The following is a 21,876-nucleotide window of genomic DNA, read 5'->3' as shown; positions in this document are numbered from 1 at the left end:
CAGAGCGTTTTCCTCGACTTCTGAGTGCAGGTCCCGCGCTTCTCACAACAGTAGGTATGTGCTGGGGTTATTTCTGGGTTCATACGGGTCATATGGCAGCAGAGGCGGTTAAACACTGTTCCCGATGTGGAAATCGGTGGTCAGCTGCGGGTCTCTGTAGCGCTGGGTGCGCTGACATGGCGGGGTTGGAGGGGCCTTTGCTTTCTTCCGAAGCAGTGCTTTCCTGCGCTGAGGCTCGCGAGTCGTGCGTCATTTTGAAGAACGCCGTGGAGGCAGTTTCTGGAGCGCCTTCTGACCCTGTTTCTTCTCCTTCGTTGGGAGAGCTCTTAGCAGTGCCTGATACGTTTGCTTTTAATCCTGGGAGCATGGCTACAGGGTTATCTTCTTCAGGAGACCTGTTTTCTCCTGAGTTTGTTTTGCTTTTACATCAGGCTTATATGCTGAAGCGGTCCCTTCCCCCTTCTGTCCCAGCTCCTGCCTCGGAGGTTTCTGGGGATGGCCAGGGAGGTTTGAGTTCGTCTCTGGAGGAGATTTCCTCCCTTAAGAGACGGAAGGTCTCTTCAGTGGCCGAGGAGGGGTCTTTTGTTCCTGTGACTACGGCCCCGTCGCTAGGGGCTCTTTCTGAAGGGAGACAGACAGCTCTGGATGAGGGGGACGACAGTGTCCTTACTGATCAGACAGATGACACCTCAGCTGTGCGCGTTTTTCATAGGGAGGAATTGTCCTCCTTTATTTCCCAGGCCTTAGAAACTTTAAATATTGAAGACCCGGATGTGGCTGCCTCTCAGGCGGTTAATCCCAAAATGGCCAGTACCAGATGCCCTTCTAAGGCTTTTCCGGTACATGAGGCTATTGAGGAGTTGATTTCAGCTCAATGGGCAGACCCAGATGGGGTGCTTAAAGTGGCCAGGGCTATGTCCTGTCTGTATCTGGTTTCAGTGGATCGGGTGGAGCAGTTTGCTCTGCCTAAGGTGGATGCCTTAGTGTGACGGCTGTCACTAAGAAAACTACGCTGCCGGTGGAAGGTGGTGTGGTGCTCGAGGATATGCAAGATAGACGTCTAGAATCTTCCTTGAAGTGGGCCTTTGAAATGGCCACCTTGGCTCTTCAGGCATCCGTGTGCAGTTCGTATGCGGCCAGGGCCTGTCTCAGTTGGCTCCATTCTGTTATGGAAGCTGATCTGGAGGTGGATCGTTCTAGAGCTCCACAGTTGTCTCAAATGGATATACGCCTCGAGTATTTGGCGGATGCTTTGTATGATTTGGTTCGGGCTTCAGCCAAGCTCATGGGCCTGGCTGTTTTCCTCCTGATGCGTTTTGTGGCTTCGGCATTGGGCAGCTGATATGGCTTCTAAGCAGCAACTCATCAAGTTGCCTTTTCGGGGGAAGTTGCAGTTGGGTGAGGATTTGGAGAAGATCGTTAAGGATTTGGGAGATTCCAAATCTCAGCGTCTTCCCGAGGATAGAACCAAGCCTAGTTCCAGGCAGGGATCTTCAAAAGCTCGTTTTCGGGAGGCACGGCGGTATCGCCCAGGGCGTTCTACCACTGCCTTTCAGCGTCCCCGCTTTAATCAGCGCTCTTCCTTTCGATCTGACAAATGGCCGACCGGAGCCCCTGCTAGGCAGGGAGCGGCTTCTTGAGCCCCTCAGTGATGGGGCACAGGTCCACTTTGTAGGAGAGCAGATTGGGGGGTTATCTTTCGTTATTTCTTCTGGAGTGGGCCAAAATTACGTGAGACCAATAGGTCCTCGATGTGGTGCGAGAGGGTTACAAGTTAAAATTTTTCTCTCCCATCACAGACTTTTTTCTGGAGTCCCGCTGTCTTTCACGGTCCAAATGGACAGCAGTGTTGAAAGTCTTGTGAGATCTGCTTCAAATAGGGGCGATTGTGCCCGTTCCCCCTCTGGAAATGTGCTCAGGCCGCTATTCCATCTTTGTGGTTCCAAAGAAGGGAAGGACCTTTCGGCCTATTCTCGATCTGAGGGAAGTGAACAAGTTTTTGCAAGTTCGCCATTTCCACATGGAAACGTTGTGAGCAGTTATTGCTGCAGTACAACCGGGCGAGTTCTTGACCGCTCTCGATCTGAAAGAGGCTTACTTGCACATTCCCATTTGGCAACTGCATCAGCAGTTTCTCAGGTTTGCTGTTCTAGGGCGGCACTTCCAGTTTGGGCTCTTCCTTTTCGAATGGCCACTACCCCATGCACTTTCTCCAAGGTCATGATTGTGGTGGCGGCCTTTTTATGGAAGGAAGGGATTCCGGTTCATCCCTATCTCGATGACTGGCTAATTCGGGCGTCTACGGAGCAGGAGAGTCGGTCACCGACCGAGTGTTGGCGCTTCTTCAATCCTTGGGTTGGGTCATCAACAGAGACAAGAGTCATCTTCTTCCTTCGCAGAATCTGGAATACCTCGGAGTGCGGTTCGATATGAAACAGAGAAAAGTGTTTCTACCCGATCGTCAGCGAGTCAAGTTACTTTCCCAAGTCCGATCCTTGCTGGGTCTCCACTCCCCACAGGTGTGGGACTTTGTGCAGCTCGTCGGTTCCATGGTGGCCACCTTGGAAGTCATCCCTTGGGCAAGGGCTCACATGCGACCTCTTCAGATCTTCCTGCTGAGCAGATGGTCACCGACTTTTCTTGATTATCAGCAGCGTCTCCCTTGGTCGGGTCGAGCCAGGGACAGCTTGGCGTGGTGGCTCCGTCCTTCCAATTTGTGGAGGGGCATGCCTTTAGCCTCACCCAGTTGGGTGGTGGTGGTGGTGACGGATGCCAGTCTTTCGGGGTGGGGGCCCCATTGCCTGGGTCGGGTGACTCGGTTCTTGTACCCTGCTCGAAGTGACTTGGCCTATAAATCGTCTGGAGTTGAGAGCAGTCGTGAATGCGTTAATGAGTTTTCAGGTTCTCCTGCACGGTTGAGCAGTTCGAGTGTTTTCAGACAACACGACAGTGGCATATGTCAGTCAGCAGGGGGGCAGTCATCTTCTGGCAGAGGAGGCGTCGAGACTGCTAGAGTGGGCGGAAGCTCATGTTCTTTGTCTGTCAGCGGTGCACATTGTGGGTCAGCACAATTCTCAGGCGGATTTTCTCAGCAGGAACCTTTTGGATGTGGCAGAATGGGCATTGTCAGACTTGGCGTTTCAGCTGATCTGTCAGCGTTGGGGGACACTGGGGATGGATCTCATGGCCACGGCGCACAATGCCAAAGTTCCCCGCTTCTTCAGCAGAAAATGGCAGCCTGGATTCTCAGGGCTAGACGCTCTTCTCCAGCCGTGGCCAGAGGGGGAGCTGTTGTACGTGTTCCCTTCGTGGCCCTTGATAGGGAGAATTCTATTTTGCATCTTCATCGGGAGTCCGTAGTTCTGGTGGCTCCGGATTGGCCACAGCGCCTTTGGTACATGGATCTGATTCGGTTGCTCAAGAAATTCCCCGTTGAGGTTACTGGTGTCTCCGGATCGTCTGCATCAAGGCCCAGTCCAGATGAAAGATCCCTCCTGCTTTGGTCTTACAGCCTGGCTATTGAGAGGCGACAGTTGAGGAAGAAGGGGTTTTCTGAACCTGTTATTACTACTCTTTTGAGAGATAGGAAGCAATCCACTTCTACTGCTTATGCTCAGGTGTGGAAGACCTTTTCAGCGTGGTGTGATCAGTGTGCTGAGTCACCTTTTCAGGCTCCCATTTCGATCATTTTGGCTTTCCTTCAGGAGGGTCTTCAGAAGGGATTAGCTTATAATTCCCTTAGAGTCCAGGTTGCTGCTCTGGCCTGTTTTAGGGGTCGGGTAGCTGGCTCTTCTCTGGCAGCTCACCCGGATGTCGTTCGTTTTCTTCGTGGAGCATCTCCAGCCCCCTGTGTGGTGACCGTGTCCTTCTTGGCATCTGAACCTCGTACTTCGTTCTCTGCAGGCTCCTCCATTTGAGCCCCTAAACAAGATCTCAGAAAAGGATCTTACACTTAAAACGGTGTTTTTGGTGGCCATTACTTCGGCTCGGCGGATATCAGAAATTCAGGCCTTGTCTTGCAGAGATCCTTTTTTGCAGTTTTCTGAGGCTGGGGTCTCTATTTAGAACGGTGCCGTCGTTTTTGCCTAAGGTGGTCTCAGTTTTCACCTCAATCAGTCTCTTTATCTTCCTTCGTTTCGAAGAGAAGATTATCAGGATGAATTTGCATTCCTTCGCTTTTTGGATGTTTGGAGGGTGCTCTTCAGGTATCTGCAAGTTTGTAATGAATTTCGTCGCTCTGATCATCTTTTTGTCCTTTTTGCTGGGCCGAAGAGAGGGGAAGCGGCCTCCAAGGCTTCCATTTCTTGGTGGATTAAGGAGGCCATTGTGTCGGCATACATCTTACACGGCCGGTGGCCTCCGATGGATTTGAGAGCCCATTCGACTCGGGCGCAGGCGACGTCTTGTCTGTGTTATCTCTCGATGAGATCTGTCGCACAGCAACTTGGACGTCCCGTCATACTTTTGTGAAGCATTACAGATTGGATGTAGCGGCTTGAGAAGATGCGCGATTCGGGGCGGAGGTGTTGGCTAGGGGAGCGTCAGCTTCTCGCCCTACTTAGGGATTGCTTTGGTACATTCCACCAGTTCCTGGATTCATCTGGTGCTGGTGACAAGGAAGGTAAAATTATGCCTTACCTGATAATTTTCTTTCCTTTAACCACAGCAGATGAATCCAGAATCCCTCCCTAGCTCAGCCGACTTTATGTGTATTTTTTCCCCCGAGCGTATTGTGGTCTTTTCGCTCTGTGTCCTCTTTTACAGAATTCAGACAGACAAGGGAACACTGTGTGGATTTCAATTCATATGGCAAGAGAAATCTGGTTCGAGTTTTGTTATTTGGTTCTCTGTTTTTCATAGTGAGGATGGTTATTGAGTTCTACTTGATGTTCTTCTTTTTGCCTTGGTTACTGCTTACAAATGATATATATTAAATGAGAAAGGGGCTGGCCGTCGGGCATTACTGCCTTCAGTTTGTTTATCTCTATCTCCACCTGCTGGTAGGCGGACTTAACCCCACCAGTTCTTGGATTCATCTGCTGTGGCTAAAGGAAAGAAAATTATCAGGTAAGGTATAATTTTACCTTCAGATCAGTTTATTTCAAAAAATAAGTTCATCTCACCTTCTCCAGTCTCTTCACTGGTGGATTCTTGAATTCAGTCTTCTGAAAAGACATCCATTCCACGAACTCTATATCACTGCAGATGTCTCCAAGAAAGATGAGGGGTAGACACATCTCAAAAGCATATACACCCAAGTTATATAATTGATAATAGAAAATTTATATCTGTTAGCTATCTCTTAATGATTTTACTGTTCATCTGCAAGGTAAGAGTTATAATACAGAATAACAATTAAGTTACAATGTACTGTATCAGTAAGCAAGGAATTATGGGCTTCCTATCTCTATGCAGAGAGGTGGTGAAAATATATGCAGGATCTAACGACTTCCATAGTGTTCATGGAAACTGTTTACTTACCAGGAGAAACAGAATCACTTAGCGGGCAAACTCAGTTGAATGTTACAGCTGTATAAGTGGACAAGGGCATTCTGCACAGACTCTTTGAGAAATGGAGAACACCTCAAGTGGACTTTTTTGCTTCTGTTCCACAGCACTAGCAAAGCATTCTCATGTCACACTAGCCATTCTCTGGCAGTGGGATTCATATATGCTTATCTTCTGGCGCTGATAATTGTTAGAACCTTCATTCAAGTTCAAGAAGCATAGAAGCTCAGTGATTCTAATAGCATCATACTGGCCAAGCCAGATGGTCTCTCTCAGAGTTTTCAGTTCAAAAATCCATAATGCTAGAGATTTTCCCAGAATTGAGCATTCAGAATTGAGGGTTCTACTTCATCATGACCTCTGGGCCTAGCACAGACAGTATGAATGCTGAGCATTGCCTGATAGCATTCGTGATTTTACCTGCTCATATTAAACAGATTATCACGGCGGCTACAAGACTATTGATCTTTTGGTTTCAAATAGAAAAGAATCTCTGGTATAACAGGAGGCACTAAAATCTATTCACATGTTCACCAATTACTCTGATCCACAACCTTTTCATATTTCTTAGTAAGGTCTTCAGTAAGAGTATATTAGTGCCATGTTAGCTTGTTATGATGGGGTAAGAGTCTTTCCAATTTCCATGTGCCCAATAATATTGAGATTTATAAAAGGTATTCTGTAGATTGTCACCTGTTTGAAAGCCATTAGTTCTATGATGCTTAATCAGTCATAACTGAACCGATGAAGGCTCCTTTTGAACTAGTGGAATTGTCATCATTCACACACATTACTTTGAAAGTGGAATTTCCAACAGCAGTTACCTTAGTGAAAAGTGTCAGCAAACTCCAAATACTTGTCTGTCACCTTACACTCAATATTGTTTTAAACACAGTAACTCTTAGACAGAATTGGATAAATTCTAAGGTAGCATCAGCTTTTCATGTTCATCACTGACTCTTGCTTCCATTGTAGGCAGATCTATTTCATGTATAATGGCTGTGGACAGGCTGGGTATGTCCTGAGGACAGAGTTGAGAACCTTTCATCTAAATCAGTCTATAAACTTACCAGTGTTTTACCCTAAATCACATTCACATCCTGAAGAGAAAAAGCTGTTCATACTCTAGATCCACGTGCTTCTCAACCATCTCCTAGAGGAACACATAGCTAGTCATATTTTCTGGATTGCTACAATACTACTAGTACTTAGCATTTCTATAGCGCATAAGAGAGATTGGCACCCTACGTGCCCTCTAAATGTCTCTCGTGCCTATTATGGTAATCTGAAAACCCAACTGGCTGAATGGAGAAGCACTTATCTAGATTGTAAGGAGGCCTTGTGTTTTTAACTCAGGTAGATAGTTCATGAAACAGTTGTGATAAAAAGCATGCAAATGAATTGTTAAAATTCCCAGTTGATCTGTGCATTAAGATAAATATTGCAAAGTTGGTAAGAATATAGTATTAAATATTGGTTTGCTGGTAAATTAATCTGGATAAGAGAAAATCTGGTTATAACATTTGTTTGGATAGTTGGTGACTAATGCTGATACAGAGCAAGTATAAAGTTACTAGTTTTCACCTTTCTTTTCTCTTATAGGTGATGATGTGCCTGCAGACATGGTTGCAGAAGAATCAGGTCCAGGGGCACAGAATAGTCCATACCAACTTCGCAGAAAAACTCTGTTACCTAAAAGAACAGCTTGCCCTACAAAGAGCAGTATGGAGGTAAAAACTGCATATGTTAATTGATTGCAGTTTTGTGTTTTTTCATGTTCCAGTAGATTTTATGTGAGCTGCTCCTATCTGAAATGACCAACTTCTTTATGGAAAGGGTAGTAGGTGCATGGAATGACTCTCTATTGAAGTTGGTGGAGATGACTGTGTTTGAATTCAGGAAAGTATAGGAGAAGCACAAAGAATCGGTAAGGAAGAGGAAGGGATAGTAGGGATTAGACATTGGCATGCATGAGTAGACTTGAGCAGGCCATATGCTGCCATTATTTTCTGTTTCTCTGTTTTTCACTTTTTTTTTTTTTCTTTAAAGGGTGCTTCCACTTCAACTACTGACAACTTCGGTCATCGAGCAAAACGTGCCAGAGTATCTGGGAAATCACAAGATATACCAGGTACTTTACTTTTATTGCTATAATTATTGAAACTAGTGGATGGTGCTGTGACTTACTATTCCTGGATTTGAAACCCTGTGTTTGTTGCATTTTACTGCCATTTTTACTATTCTCTTTAACAAAAAATCTCCCTTAGTTTTCAAGTTCAAGTTAAATTTTAAAATCAGGTTAACTTCTACTACTGAGTGTTGAGGTAAGCTGTGAAATTGGCTTAACTGTCACTTAGCAGTGCTCTCTGGAAGGGATATGTTGAATGAAAATGATGATAATCCTATGTAAAAGCCACTTCAATCAGTAGTGTACAAATGATTGTGATCTCCCAGTTAAACCTGGGGTGAGTTAGAGCAGCAGTAATTAAGTGTAGTGTTCTTTTTAATAGCAGCACCTGCAGAACAATATCTACAGGAGAAATTGCCAGATGAAGTGGTTCTGAAAATCTTCTCCTACCTGCTGGAGCAGGATCTTTGTAGAGCAGCTTACGTGTGTAAACGCTTCAGTGAGTTAGCTAATGATCCAATTTTGTGGTAAGTGAAAAGCTATTTCTTATTATCTTGATATACAGTGTGTTGCATAAAGTGCCAAGTACAATCAGAAAATCAAAATGCCTGTTTGCAGTTCTAATTAAGTATATGTAATTAGAACATTAGTAGTGTGCCTCTGTGTGTTTTAATGAATCAGATTTATTTGAGCAGTAGCAGCCAGGCTGTCTTTTTCTTACTTGGCTTCTCTGTGTGCTAAGAACTTACCTATGGTTGTTTAATTCTCAGTAAATAGCCTAATTCAAAATATTTCGTGAAGTTCCTGCTGCATATTTAGACTCAGAGCTGCTTTCTATAATTACTAGTAAAAAAAGGCCCGTTTCTGGGAGAGATGAAACGGGCGCTAGCAAGGTTTTGGGGCAGGGGGAGATGGGGTTTGCAGCCTCTAGAGCCATGGTCGGCGACCCAGCTGTCCCCGAAGCCCCCTGCAGGCACGGGGAGATAGTGTTTGCAGCCTCGCCACCCACCGTCAGCTGTCCCCCAACCCTCCCCGAGGCACCTGCGCGTTCTGTGATGCTGTTTCCGCGTTTGTTTCCTGCAATGTGGTCCGCTGGAGATCGCGTTTGTTTCCTGCAGTGTGGTCCGCCCTCGTCGTCATGACGTTGTGACGCAAGGGCGGGGCACACGACGCTTCACAGGTGATGCTGTTTCCGTGGGTAGATTGCGTTTGCAGCCTCGGCACCCAGCCGGGAGATCGCGCGTTTGTTTCCTGCAGTGTGGTCCGCCGGAGATCGCGTTTGTTTCCTGCAGTGTAGTCCGCCCTCGTCGTCATGATGTTGTGACGCGAGGGTGGGGCACACGATGCGTCACAGTTCTGACTTCTGGTTTCCAGGCATGGGCAAACAGGATATCTCTGGCGCCTCACAGTTCCGGTTTTGAGGGGGTTTTGAGGCTTCATTTAGAACGTTGGGGTTGCGAATTATGTCTGGAAGGGGCGTGGCTGAGGGCGGGTCCTGAGTGACAGTGAGTGGTGCATGAGTGAGAGTGTTGCTGACAGCCTAGCCTTCAGTGTTTCCCTCTCACAGAGTGAGCTTCAGAATGTTCCAGGTGAGAATTATTATATAGGATAGGATTATTGCATATTTACCATGCTGTATCTATTTGCTTGTTTTTTTGAACAACAAACAATATGTAATAGTCTAGGATATGTAATGCATTCTGGAGGTAATTCTATAACTGAGCGCCTATAACAAAGTACCTGTTAGGAGCCTGCTCTATAAAGGAACTTAGGTGCCTATATTCTGTTATAGAATACGAGCCTAACAATACAAGTATACACCTACAAGTTAGATGAGAGCACTTAAACCAGCCTTAGAGCTGGCATAAATGTGTGAGCTTAGGTTCTGGAAATATGCATGTAACTATAAATTATACACATAAGTGTCGGTCCCTCCCATATGTACACTCACCTGTTTAGGTACATGCTATGCAAGAAAAATGTCTATTTATAGCGTAATGCTTAAGTAGAACTTCAGTATTTACATACATATGTGCCATTCTAACGATTTACACACAAAATCAGTGCGTAACTGTTAGCACATACTGTATAGAATTACCCTCTCTGTGTAACAGAATGTGTTAAGAATGCATGCATCCATTCCTTCAGGTGGGTATGAGAGTACTGTTTACTGTTAACCTAGATTGTGTTTGGAATTTCTGTTTACTTCAGAATGTAATACATTTTCCCAAACTTTAGTTCTGTGGCAAATAGTGGACTGTGGGCCTTACAAAGGGAATGCATAAATACAATGCGTACCAGAATTTCTTATCTCCTTAGCCTCATCTAATCTTAGTATAGTCCTTACTTTTACATTTTCATCTGAACATAACGATTAATGAGTTTTGTAAAAAGGCATGCTAAGCTTAGCATACAAATTACTACCACTTTAGCGCTCATTTCTGGTGTGTTAAAATTACTTCAGATGTGGTAAGTGTTTTAGTGCATCAGAAGTGCACCAATTTTAGTAAATTTTCCATTGTTTCCATGGTTTTTATTATCTACTGAGAATTTGAGATCCTGTGGAAAATAAATAAATTGTCCACACTGATAAGTACATAAGCATTGCTGTACTGAGACAGACCAAAGGTCTATCAAGCCTAGTATCCTGCTTCCAACAGTGGCCAAGCCATGTCACAAGTACCTGGCAATCCCATAAAAAGTTAAATAGATTTCATGCTGCTTATCCAGGAATATCAAAAATAGATCCCAAAGTTAGATCCCTGGTAAAACATCAAATGTCCAAAGAAAAACCAGAGAATAATAGTGAAAAACATATGCATTTAGATAGAAGGTTGACAACACTTTAGGAACGAATGACCAACAAGTTATTGATAAATGTTGGAGAGTTCTCAGAGTATTAACTCACCCAAGCGAGACTACACACAGGTGATTTATATCTCTAAGTGTGGTTGAGCTTCTCAATCATAGAGCTACTCCGTGGTCTCTGTGTTTTTTTTTTTAATAGTTTTTTTCAAATCTTTGACACAAACCACTCAAATGTGCTCTAAACACAAAATAGTGAATAACTTAATAAAAAGATTTCCAAAATGACCCAAAAGGGAAATTTTTTTTTAACAAAAAGTATATTATTAATACAAAAGTCAATCACTTCTATCTATAGTTTCACTCAACCTCAATCTCAAATATCATCAAGGATTGCTTAATCCATGGAGGTCCAATAACCTTCTAATACACCATGAAGCACTTATCTTATTGTGTCGAATGGCTTTCCTTCCAGATTTGCCATGGGTTGCTCTTGTTTTATCTCTCCATCTTTTTTGCCATGAGGATTTCAAAAGCATTATCTCTCCGATCTCAACTGTCCCACGGCATCGGGTAAGGACTGTCTGTCAACCTAACTAAGGTATGATAGTGTTCTCTCCTTAAATCATAATGAGTCCAACTCTGCAGGGTTTCGTAAAAAACTTCCTCAGGAACTCCAATATGATTTCTTATCGCACAAAGGATGCAAAGAAAGGTGCCTCTGCCATCTGTTTCTCGCTTGGATGAGTTAATTCTCTGAGAACTCTCCAAAATTTATCAATAACTTGTTGGTCATTCATTCCTAAAGTGCTATCAACCTTCTATCTATATGCATATGGTTTTCACTATTATTTTCTGGCTTATCCAGGAATAAGCAGTGGACTTCCCTAAGTCTATGTTAATAATGGTTTAGGGACCTTTCTTTTAGGATCTTATCCAATCTTTTTGTTAAACCATTCTGTTCTAACTGTTTTTACCACATTCTCTGGCAATGAATTTCAGAGCTTAATTGCATGTTGAGTGAAGAAATATTTTCTCTCATTTGTATACACCTCTCCTTGACACTATTCAGTCTTAAAAAGCTCACTCTTTACTTCATTTGTCTATATAGCTTTCCATCTCTTTTTGTTTCCCCCGGCCTATAATTAATTCTCCCCCCTCCCCCCAATGCCCAGCATTTCTTTTCTCGATCTCTGAATTTGGTCCTTGTTTTGTAGTAAGCATATGTCTAATGGGCAGGGACTGTGGATTAGAGGAGCTTCTGGTGGCAGTTACTGCCTGTGGTCCTCAGTGGTGGTGCTTGGGCTTTCTGTAACTTCTGACTTAGTGCACCAACCAAAAGCATGAACTCAAATGTATTAGTGAAGTTAGAATATTCCTCCTTATCCTGCTAAAGCAGTCTAGACAAGTGGGTTATGCAGAGAACACTGAGCTTTCGGTGACATCACCAGTGTAAGAAATAGTACAGCCTTCAAACTCACCAGTATTTCTCTGCCTCCAGCAGATGGTGTGGATGAGCTGGTGTAGCAGTATGTGTTTCTTTGTTGGGCCTGACTTCCCGAGGAATCTCTGGCCAAAGGAAGCTCTCAGATATTGGCATATAGACTTTGTCCTGATAGAGCTGGAGTAGGTTTCCGTTCAAGAGCCCCATGCCTTGACATATGGACTCTAGCTTGGTGAGGCATTGGCTGGCAACGCTCCTGAGGCACCTCCTCCCCCTGGGTTCTCTGGAGATTGGTCCATGGGTCTCCCTTATTTGAGCAGTTGTAGTCTGTTTTGTGGCCAGGGATCATCCCTGTCTCTCAAAGAGTTGGCTGGCAGTAGTCCTGCAGGGTCACTGCTAGCAGGGGTGGGTACTGGAGGTCCCACTCCTCCACTGGTGCTTTTGGAGATCGGGCTGTGGTCCTTCCCCGGTTGACTGGTTTGTCTGTCTTGGCCTATGGATCTTGGGTTTAGGGGTTCCTTGGTTCCTTCTGGACTGGGGTTGGACCTAGTTGGGATCCCTTGGTCTATGCTCTTCCCCTATCCCCTAATTTCTCCTGCCTTCTCTCCCCCCTTCTCTCTCCCCCCCCCCCTTTTGTGAGAGTGGGACTGTGGAGGTGCCTGCTCTTTGTTCCAGGCTTTGTACACAGGCAGCAGGCATGTATTGAAAGTGTTTATAAAAAAACTTGGAGTTGAAGAAATGCTTCTTACAAAGCCTGAAATGGGGAGAGCGCAAATAAAGATTTGCCATTTTCTCTCCATCTCTTCAGTAACAAAGGTTCCTTGTCATCTATACCAGACCAGGGGCGTATCTGGACTCCGGCAGTAGGGGGGGGGGGACAGAGCCAGAGGGAGTGGGCACATTTTAGCCCCCCCCCCCCCCCCCCCCCCCCACTGCTAACTTCAGGCTTCGCTCCTTTTCTCTCGTGGCACCTTATGCCTGGAATAGACTTTCTGGACCTAAACGTCTAGCTCCACCTTTTCACTACTGCTTTTTAGCTCCTAGCCACTACTCAGTTGAACTCCCCTTGTTCCTTTTCACCCATTACTTCCCTCACCCGTAACTGTCTTGTCTGTCTGTATTATTTAGATTGTAAGCTCTTTTGAGCAGGGACTGTCTCTTTGTATCAGGTGTTCAGTGCTGCGTGCGTCTGGTAGTGTTATATAAATGCTAATAATAATAATAATTTGTCCGCATTACATTTCATCTGTCATTTGGATCCAGTCTTATAGTTTCCTAAGGTCTGGTCTTTCTGCAGTTTTTCACAGCAGCGAGTGTTTTGACAACTTTGAGTAGTTTTGTCTCATCTGCAAATTTAATTACCTGACTACTTATGATTTCCAGAACTTTCGACATGGTTGACCACAGAATTTTATTACACATCCTTGAATACTTTGGAATCGGAGGCAACGTCCTCAATTGGTTCAAGGGATTCCTAACCACAAGATCATACCAAGTAACATCTAACTTGATTATTTCAGCCGCATGGGTACCTGAATGCGGAGTACCACAAGGATCCCCCCTCTCACTGACTCATTCAACTTAATGATGATACCCTTGGCAAAATTACTATCAAATCAAAACCTTAATCCATACATTTATGCAGATGACGTAACGATCTACATCCCATTCAAACAAGTCCTAAAAGAAATTTCCAGTTACATCAACCAAAGTCTCAATATCATGCATTACTGGGCGGACGCATTTCGGCTAAAACTCAATGCAGAAAAAACCCAGTGCCTAATACTCGCCTCCCAACACAACAAGAAAGAATTCACCGCCATTAACACACCAACTCTAAACCTTCCTATTTCAGAAACCCTAAAAATTCTTGGAGTCACCATTGAGCGACACCTAACACTAGAGAACGACGCGAAAAACACAACCAAGAAGATGTTCCACTCAATGTGGAAATTAAAAAGAATAAGACCTTTCTTCCCAAGGAGTGTTTTCTGCAACCTGGTACAATCAATGGTGCTCAGTCATCTAGACTATTGCAACGCACTATATGCCGGCTGCAAAGAACAAATAATCAAGAAACTCCAGACAGCCCAGAACACTGCAGCTAGACTCATATTTGGCAAACCAAAATTTGAAAGTGCCAAGCCCTTACGAGAAAAATTACACTGGCTCCCACTTAAGGAACGCATCACATTCAAAGTATGCTCACTAGTTCACAAAATTATCCAAGGAGACGCACCAGCTTACATGTCAGACCTGATAGACCTACCACCTAGGAATGCCGAAAGATCATCCCGCACATTCCGTGATCTACACTTCCCAAGCTGCAAAGGAATGAAATACAAACTAATGCATGCGTCAGACTTTACCTACCTGAGCACACAATTATGGAACGCACTGCCGCGCAGCTTAAAATTGATCTACGAAAGAACGAACTTCTGCATATTACTGAAGACCCATCTCTTTAATAAAGCGTACCACAAAGATCAACCAATGTGAATATGCACAACTCGCCCATCTATACTTAGAACTGTTTCACAATATCTGCTTGTATACTATTACTTTGTTTTATTATCATCATGATGACCAAGATCCTGCAATACTAAATGTTTATTTACTAACATTCTTCCATTACTCATGATGTATTGTAAGCCACTTTGAGCCTGCAAAGAGGTGGGATAAGGTGGGATACAAATGCAACAAATAAAAAATAAATAAATCATTAGTAAATATGTTAAATAGCACTAGTCCCAGTACATATCCCTGCGACACTCTACTATTCACCCTCCTCCATTGAGAAAAATGGCAATTTAATCCTATCCTGTTTTCTATCCAATTTGTAATCCACAGAAGGTCATTGCCTCTTATCCTTGACTTAGATGTCTCTCATGAGGAATTTTGTCAAGAGCTTTCTGAAAATCTAGATACACTACATTAACTGCCTCACCTTTTTATCTACATGCTTGTTCACGCCTTCAAATAAGTGAAGCAGATTGGTGAGACAAGACTTCCCTTACCTGAACCCATGCTAACTCTGTCCCATTAAATCATGTTTGTTCCGTAATTTAATTATTAATAATAGTTTTCACTATTTTGCCCGGCACTGAAGTCAGGCTTACTGGTCTATAATTTCCAAGATCACCTGTGGAATCCTTTTTAAAAATCGGCGATATATTGGCCATCCTCCAATCTTCTTGAACTATGGATGGTTTTATCGACAGGTTACAAATGGCTAACAGCAGATCTTGGCGTTGTTTCAGTACCCTGGGGTTTACACCATCCGGTCCAGGTGATGTATCACTCTTTAACATGACGATTTGACTCAGTATGACTTCCAGGTTCGCCGAGACTTTGTTTCAGTTCCTCCGCATCATTACCCTTGAAAACCATTTCTAGTACAGGTAGATCTCTTTTCTCTGAGGAAAAACAGGCTGAATAATCCTCACAAGTGGATCGGTGATCCGCGCTGGCCCGGGAACTGACATTTGAAATAGCAAAAACTTTTGCTGGAGCCTTCTGAGCGCGCCACGCGTCCAACTGCACATGCACCGAGTGCCTTCCTGCCCACTGCGCAGCCATGCTCCTCATTTATTTTTTTTCTGCGTGAGGAGCAGCAGCTAATTTATCTGGCTCTGCTTCGTCGCCCAGAAGAGCCGTGGTGCCTTTTTTCTCGGCTTGTTTTGCTTTATTTCTATTCATTTTCTTTATTTTGTTGTTTATAAGCGGAATTTTTTTTTTAAAGTCTTAGTTTCTCGGACCCACACATAAGTTTCTTTTATTTTAGTTGTGGCCGTCCTTAGGCCGGCCTGGCTGGAAATTTCCCCTTTTTTTGGTGCACTTTTTTTCAGCACCATCAAGTTCTTTGATTTGGCTATGGGCAGTATTCCCTTCCATGTCATCGAAGACTCCCAGTGGCTTCAAACGGTGATCTTGGTGCAACCGGACCATCTCAGGTACTGATACCCGTTCGTGATGTATTCAGTGCTTTGGGCTTGACCATAGCTTAGCTTGTTGTGACCTTTGTCTTCGTATGAAGAACAAGGACTCAAGTGGCTCGAGAAGCTCAGAGAGAAAAACTTTTTAGGGCTCGGTCCAGTCCTTCGATGTCTGCATTGAGTTCGGTACTGAGGTTGTCAATATCGAGGGTCACATCGACTTCGGGAGTGGAAGTAAGCATGGCTGCTGCTGCCTCGAGGCCTCCTACTATGCAGATTGGACCCAACCCCGAGGCGACTAGGGGATTCGACGTATTCCTTGTCTGCACTGAGGAGCCTTGGTGAGGTGCATTGAGCGAAGGCTAAGAAGCACCGACACCATTCTCCCTCAACACATGGTACCGGGAGCTCTGGGGCGCCGAGGGAATCGGCACCCGAGAAGCGTTGATGCCGGGAGGACCGCTCCCCCTTCATATAAGAGGTGCCAGTGCGTTGGTCTCTCAGCAACCTGGTTCCTGCTCCCAAGCCCCAGGCAGCTCTGTCATCGACTGCTGCACTGGCCCCACAGCCTCTTCCGATGGCAGCTCTCGACGAGCGCATTCGGGCTTTGCTTCCAGAGCTTCTGGAAGGAATGCTTCGTCAATGTGCACCAACGTCGGGGGTGCTTGTGCCTACCTTGCCGTCTGCTGCAGCTGTGTCTGGCCCTCCACCCACGGTGAAGTCCCCGAGCTCTATGCCGCTTGTGCCTCCAGTATCAGCTGCCACCCAGGTCGACCTCCCGATCAACGTCGCTGGAGGAAGCTTCACCGCAGTCTGTGCAGGAGTCAGCCACTCGACATCGCCATCAAGACCACGGGTCTTCGGTGTCAAGGCGGGTCCGGTCTCGTAAGTCACTGAGGGAAGTGCTCTCCGATACCAAGGAGGAACGCTCATGGGAGTCAGAGGAGGATCCCAGGTACTTTTCCTCCGATGAGTCCTTTGTGTGCATGGGAGGGTATTGGGGTTTGGGTTTTAGATATAAAATATAATAAGTATGATGACGGTTTATAGTCTTTACCAAAGTGTCAGTGTTTTTCATATTAGTTGAATCTAACCAGTTGTTACTCTATCTTGCACATTGGTTGTGTTTAATATGTCATCAGTAAAAAATTATTTAATCTTAGAAGATTGTGTGCAGTTCTGGAGACCTCACTTCAAAAAGATATAAAAGGATGGAGTTGGTCCAGAGGACGACTACTAAAATGGTGAGTGGTCTTAGTCATAAAGCGTATATGGACAGACTTAGATATCAATATGTATACTTTGGAAAAAAAGGCGGTAGAGGGGAGATATGATAGAGACATTTAAATATCTGTGTGGTATAAATGCACAAGAGGCGAGTCTCTTTCCGTTGAAAGGATGCTATGGACTGAGGGGCCATAAAATGAAGGTGAAAGGGTAGTGAATTTGCAGAATGGCCTCCCAGTGGAAGTGGTGAAGATGAAAACAGTATCTGAATTTTATCCAACCTGAAGAGCCCTAGCTACTTCAGCCTTTCCTCTTAGAGAAATCTTCCCCTCCCCTTCATCATTTTCGTCTCCTTTCTCTGTACCGTTTCTAATTCCACTATATCTTTTTTGAGATGCGGCAACCAGAATTGAACATAATATTCGAGGTCCAGTGGTACCATAGAGCAATGCAAAGGCATTATAATGTCCTCATTTTTGTTTTCCATTCCTTTGCTAATAATACCTAACGTATTTGCTTTCTTAGCCGCCACCGCATACTGAGCAGAGGGTTTAAATGTATCATCAACGCCACCGCCTAGATCCCTTTCCTGGTCGTGTGACTCCTAACATGGAACCTTGTATTACGTAGCTATAATTTGGGTTCCTCTTTGCCACGTGCATCACTTTGCACTTGCTCACATTAAACGTCATCTGCCATTTAGATGTCCAGTCTGCCAGTCTCGTAGGGTCCTCTTGTAATTTTTCACAATCCTCTTGCGATTTAACAACTTTGAATAACTTTGTGTCGTCACTTTGTTACTCCCATTTTTAGTTCATTTATAAATACATTAAAAAGCAGCGGTCCCAGCACAGACCCCTGAAGAACCCCATTATCTACCCTTCTCCATTGAGAATACTGACCATTTAACCCTACTCTCTGTTTTCTGTGGAGTCTTTCATGAGGTACTTTGTCAAACGCCTTTTGAAAATTCAGATACACAGTATCGACCGGCTCACCTTTATCCACATGTTTGTTCACCCCGTCAGAGAAATGCAATAGATTGGTGAGGCAAGATTTCCTTTCACTAAATCCATGTTGGCTTTATTAATCCATGCTTTTGAATATACTCTGTAATTTTGTTCTTTACTGTAAAATAGTTCTAACATTTTAGGATCACCGGTCTATAATTTCTCAGATCTCCTTTGGAACGTTTTAAAAAAATTGGCGTTACATTGGCCAACCTGCAATCTTCCGGTACTATGCTCGATTTTAAAGATAAATTACATATTACTAACAATAGTACCACAAGTTCATTTTTCAATTTTATCAGTACTCAGGGATGAATACCATCCAGTCCAGGAGATTTGCTACTCTTCAATTTGTCAAATTGCCCCCTCAAGGTTTATAGAGATTTCATTCAGTTTCTCCGACTCGTCAGCTTTGAATACCATTTCTGGCACTGGTATCTTCTCCAGATGTTCCTCAGTAAAGACCGAAGCTAAGAATTAATTTAATCTCTCCACTGTGGCTTTGTCTTCCCTGACCCTTTTATCCCTCGTTCATCTAGCGGTCCAACCGATTCTTTTGCTGGCTTCTTGCTTTTAATATACCTAAAAATTTTTTTTTACTATGTGTGTGTTGCCTCCAACGCAATCATTTTTTTTTCAAAGTCCCTCTTTGCCTTTCTTATTAGTGCTTTGCATTTGACTTGCCATTCCTTATGCTGTTTCTTATTATTTTCAGTTGTATCCTTCTTCCATGTTCTGAAGGATTTTCTTTTAGCTGTAATAGCTTCCTTCAACTCACTTTTTAACCATGCTGGCTGTCGTTTGGTCTTCTTCCTCCTTTTTGAATACATGGAATATATTTGGCTTGGGCTTCCAGGATTGTGTTTTTGAACAGCATCCATGCCTGATGTAAATTTTTGACCCTCGCAGCCGCTCCTCTAAGTTGTTTTTTCACCATTCTTCTCATTTTATAATAGTTTCCTTTTTGAAAGTTAAACGCTAACGTATTGGATTTCCTGTGTGTACTTCAAAGCCAATATGAAATCTGATCATATTATGATCACTGTTATCTAGCGGCCCCATCACCATTACCTCCCGCACCAGATCATGTGCTCCACTAAGGACTAGGTCTAGAATTTTTCCTTCTCTTGTCAGCTTCTGTACCAGCTGCTCCATGAAGCAGTCCTTGATTTCGTTAAGGATTTTTATCTCCTTAGCATGCCCTGATGTTACATTCACCCAGTCAATATTGGGGTAATTGAAATCACCCATTATCTTGTTGGCCAGTATGTTAGCCTCCCTAATTTCCGATAACATTTCTACATCCATCTGTTCATCCTGGCCTGGTGGACGGTAGTACATTTCTATCACTATCCTTTTCTCCTTAACACATGGAATTTCAATCCATAGGGATTCCAAGATATGTTTTATTTCCTGCAGAATGTTCAAACTATTTGTTTCAAGGCCCTCCTTATCATCCAGTGCTACCCCTCCACCGATTCCATCCACCCTATCACTACGATATAATTTGTACCCTGGTATGACAGTGTCCAACTGGTTATCCTCCTTCCACCAGGTCTCAGAGATGCCTATTATATCTATTTTTTCTTTTAGTTCATTATATTCTAACTCTCCCATCTTATTTCTTAGGCTTCTGGCATTCACATATAGACACTTCAAACTACGTTTGTTCCTATTTACATCTTGCTCAATAGTTGAAAGTGTTAATTTGCGATCGTTTGTCTGGTTGTTATTTAAGGACACTTGATCTACTATGGCAACCTCGCTATCGGGATACCCTATTTACGTGTTTTGGCGATTATCTTTGAAAGATACCTTGTTTCGAACCATCTTTTTTATGACTGTCGGCCTTCCCCCAGGTTCTAGTTTAAAAGCTGCTCGATCTCCTTTTTAATTGCCGATGCCAGCAGCCTGGTCCCACCCTGGTTAAGGTGGAGTCCATCCTTCCGGAATAGGCTCCCCCTTCCCCAGAATGTTGCCTAATTCCTTACAAATCTAAAACCCTCCTCCCTGCACCATCGCCTCGTCCACGTATTGAGGCTCTGGAGCTCTGCCTGTCTCTTGGGCCCTATGCATGGAACAGGTAGCACTTCAGAAGATGCTTCCCTAGATGTTCTGGATTTGAGCTTCCTATCTAAGAGCCTAAATTTGGCATCCAGAACTTCTCTCCCACATTTTCATATATCATTGGTTCCCACATGTACCAAGACAGCCGGCTCCTCCCCAGCACTATCTAAAATCCTGTCTAGGTGATGTGTGAGGGGCACCTCCTTTGTAACAGGTAGGCAAGTGACCAGGCGATCCTCAAGTCCACCAGCCACCCAGCTTTCTACATGCCTAATAATCGAATCACCAACTGCAGCAGCCGTCCTAACCCTTCCCACCTGGGCAGTAACTCTCGGAGACACATCCTCAGTGCGAGAGGATATTACTTCACCTGGTGGGCTGGTCTTGTCTACAGGATCACTTTCAGCTGTACCAGGGTGATGCACTTCTTTTAGAATGCATCCCTCCTCCAAGGCAGCACAGGGGTTGCCAGATTGGAAGTGGGACTTCTCTACAGCTTCCCTGTAGGGGATCCTCTATGTAGCCCTCTGTCTCCGTCAGCTCCTCCATCTGCTACTCTAGCCTCAAAAGAACGGACTCGTTCTCTGAGAGATAGGAGCTCTTTGCATCGGGCACAAGCATATTATATCACTCTCCAAGTGTGAGATAATCATACATGTGACGCTCAGTGGAAAAGACTGGATAGCACCCCTCTTGCTGCTGGACTGCTGTTACATCTTAGTAGTATAGAGTTTATTTAAAAACTTCTTAAGGTACTAGGGAATATCAGATGAATATAAAGAGCCTCAAGATTGGTGTAATTTATTTAGGGTTTGCCTCTTAGAAACTAATTACATATAATTAAAACTGTAATGAAAACTCTCCTCTTGTTGTCCTAATTAGAATAATTTATAAATGAAGAGTTGAGCTAGGGGTGGGTGGGAGTTGTCAAAGGTTGGTGGGAATGAGGACTGAACTGGGCCCTTCTGTGCAGTCTAGAGACCATCTATTAATGCTGTGGCAGAAAATTGGAGTTTTAAAACTATAGGGAAAAGGGTATGGAGACTAGCTAATAAAGTTTGCTTTTTTTTTTTTTAATTCTGTGTTTATCAATATCCTACAATTCCTCTTTTAAACCCTAATTTTTAAGTTACCAAGCACAGAATAAAATAATGTCACCCACAGAGATGTCCTCTTCTCTCAGAATTCTCAGAAAGAAAGTTAAATGGGCCTTTGCTCTCTATGTAGTTTGGATTCCAAGGAGACTGTTTCAAGTAAACCCTTTGAAGCTAGCCCAGTAATAAGGTTGCCCTTAGTTACCTTTGCAAATATTCTACTTCTTCACTTAATTCAGGTCAGTAGCAGTGCTACCTCTCCTGCAGTTGAGAACAGAAAATAACTTTCTTTTAAGACAGTGTAAGCCTTGCTACTTTCCTTTTTATACTCTTGGCTGTTAAGTTTCTACCTCTAAAGTTTCTGTTTAAAACTATCGGGAAAAGGGATTGCACACTGTGGAAACTAGTTAATTATGCTTGTTTCTCTTTCATTTTTTTTTTCTAAGACTGAACTGGGCCCTTCTCTGTTAATGCTGTGTGGCAGAAAATTCAAGTTTTAAAACTATGGGGAACTTTTCTTTTTGGACAGTTTATGCCTTGGTACTATCCTTTTTAAGCTCTTCGTTGTTAAGTTTCTACCTCTTAAGAAAGTTTCAGTTTAAAACTGTAGGGAAAAGGGATTGTACACTATGGAATCTAGTTAATAATGCTTGCTTCT

General features: G+C 43.9%; 1 protein-coding gene across 2 annotated transcripts in view; it reads left to right on the top strand.

Moving 5' to 3' along the window:
• FBXO11 (F-box protein 11) overlaps nucleotides 1-21,876 on the top strand; it is a 263,583-nt gene that overhangs the window by 109,699 nt on the left and 132,008 nt on the right. The window contains exons 2-4 of one of the 2 annotated variants that reach the window (XM_030195827.1): nucleotides 7,111-7,238; nucleotides 7,558-7,639; nucleotides 8,022-8,163. In XM_030195827.1, the coding sequence (XP_030051687.1) occupies nucleotides 7,111-7,238; nucleotides 7,558-7,639; nucleotides 8,022-8,163 (352 nt within the window). Of the gene's footprint in view, nucleotides 1-7,110; nucleotides 7,239-7,557; nucleotides 7,640-8,018; nucleotides 8,164-21,876 lie in introns of both variants that reach the window. The other variant, XM_030195826.1, reaches the window with a different exon arrangement.

This window comes from Microcaecilia unicolor, chromosome 3 (genome assembly GCF_901765095.1).
Source record: "Microcaecilia unicolor chromosome 3, aMicUni1.1, whole genome shotgun sequence".
In the NCBI taxonomy this organism is placed as follows: Eukaryota; Metazoa; Chordata; class Amphibia; order Gymnophiona; family Siphonopidae; genus Microcaecilia; species Microcaecilia unicolor.
Note: the sequence above shows the minus strand (reverse complement) of the source record. Positions and strands in the feature narration are given on the sequence as shown.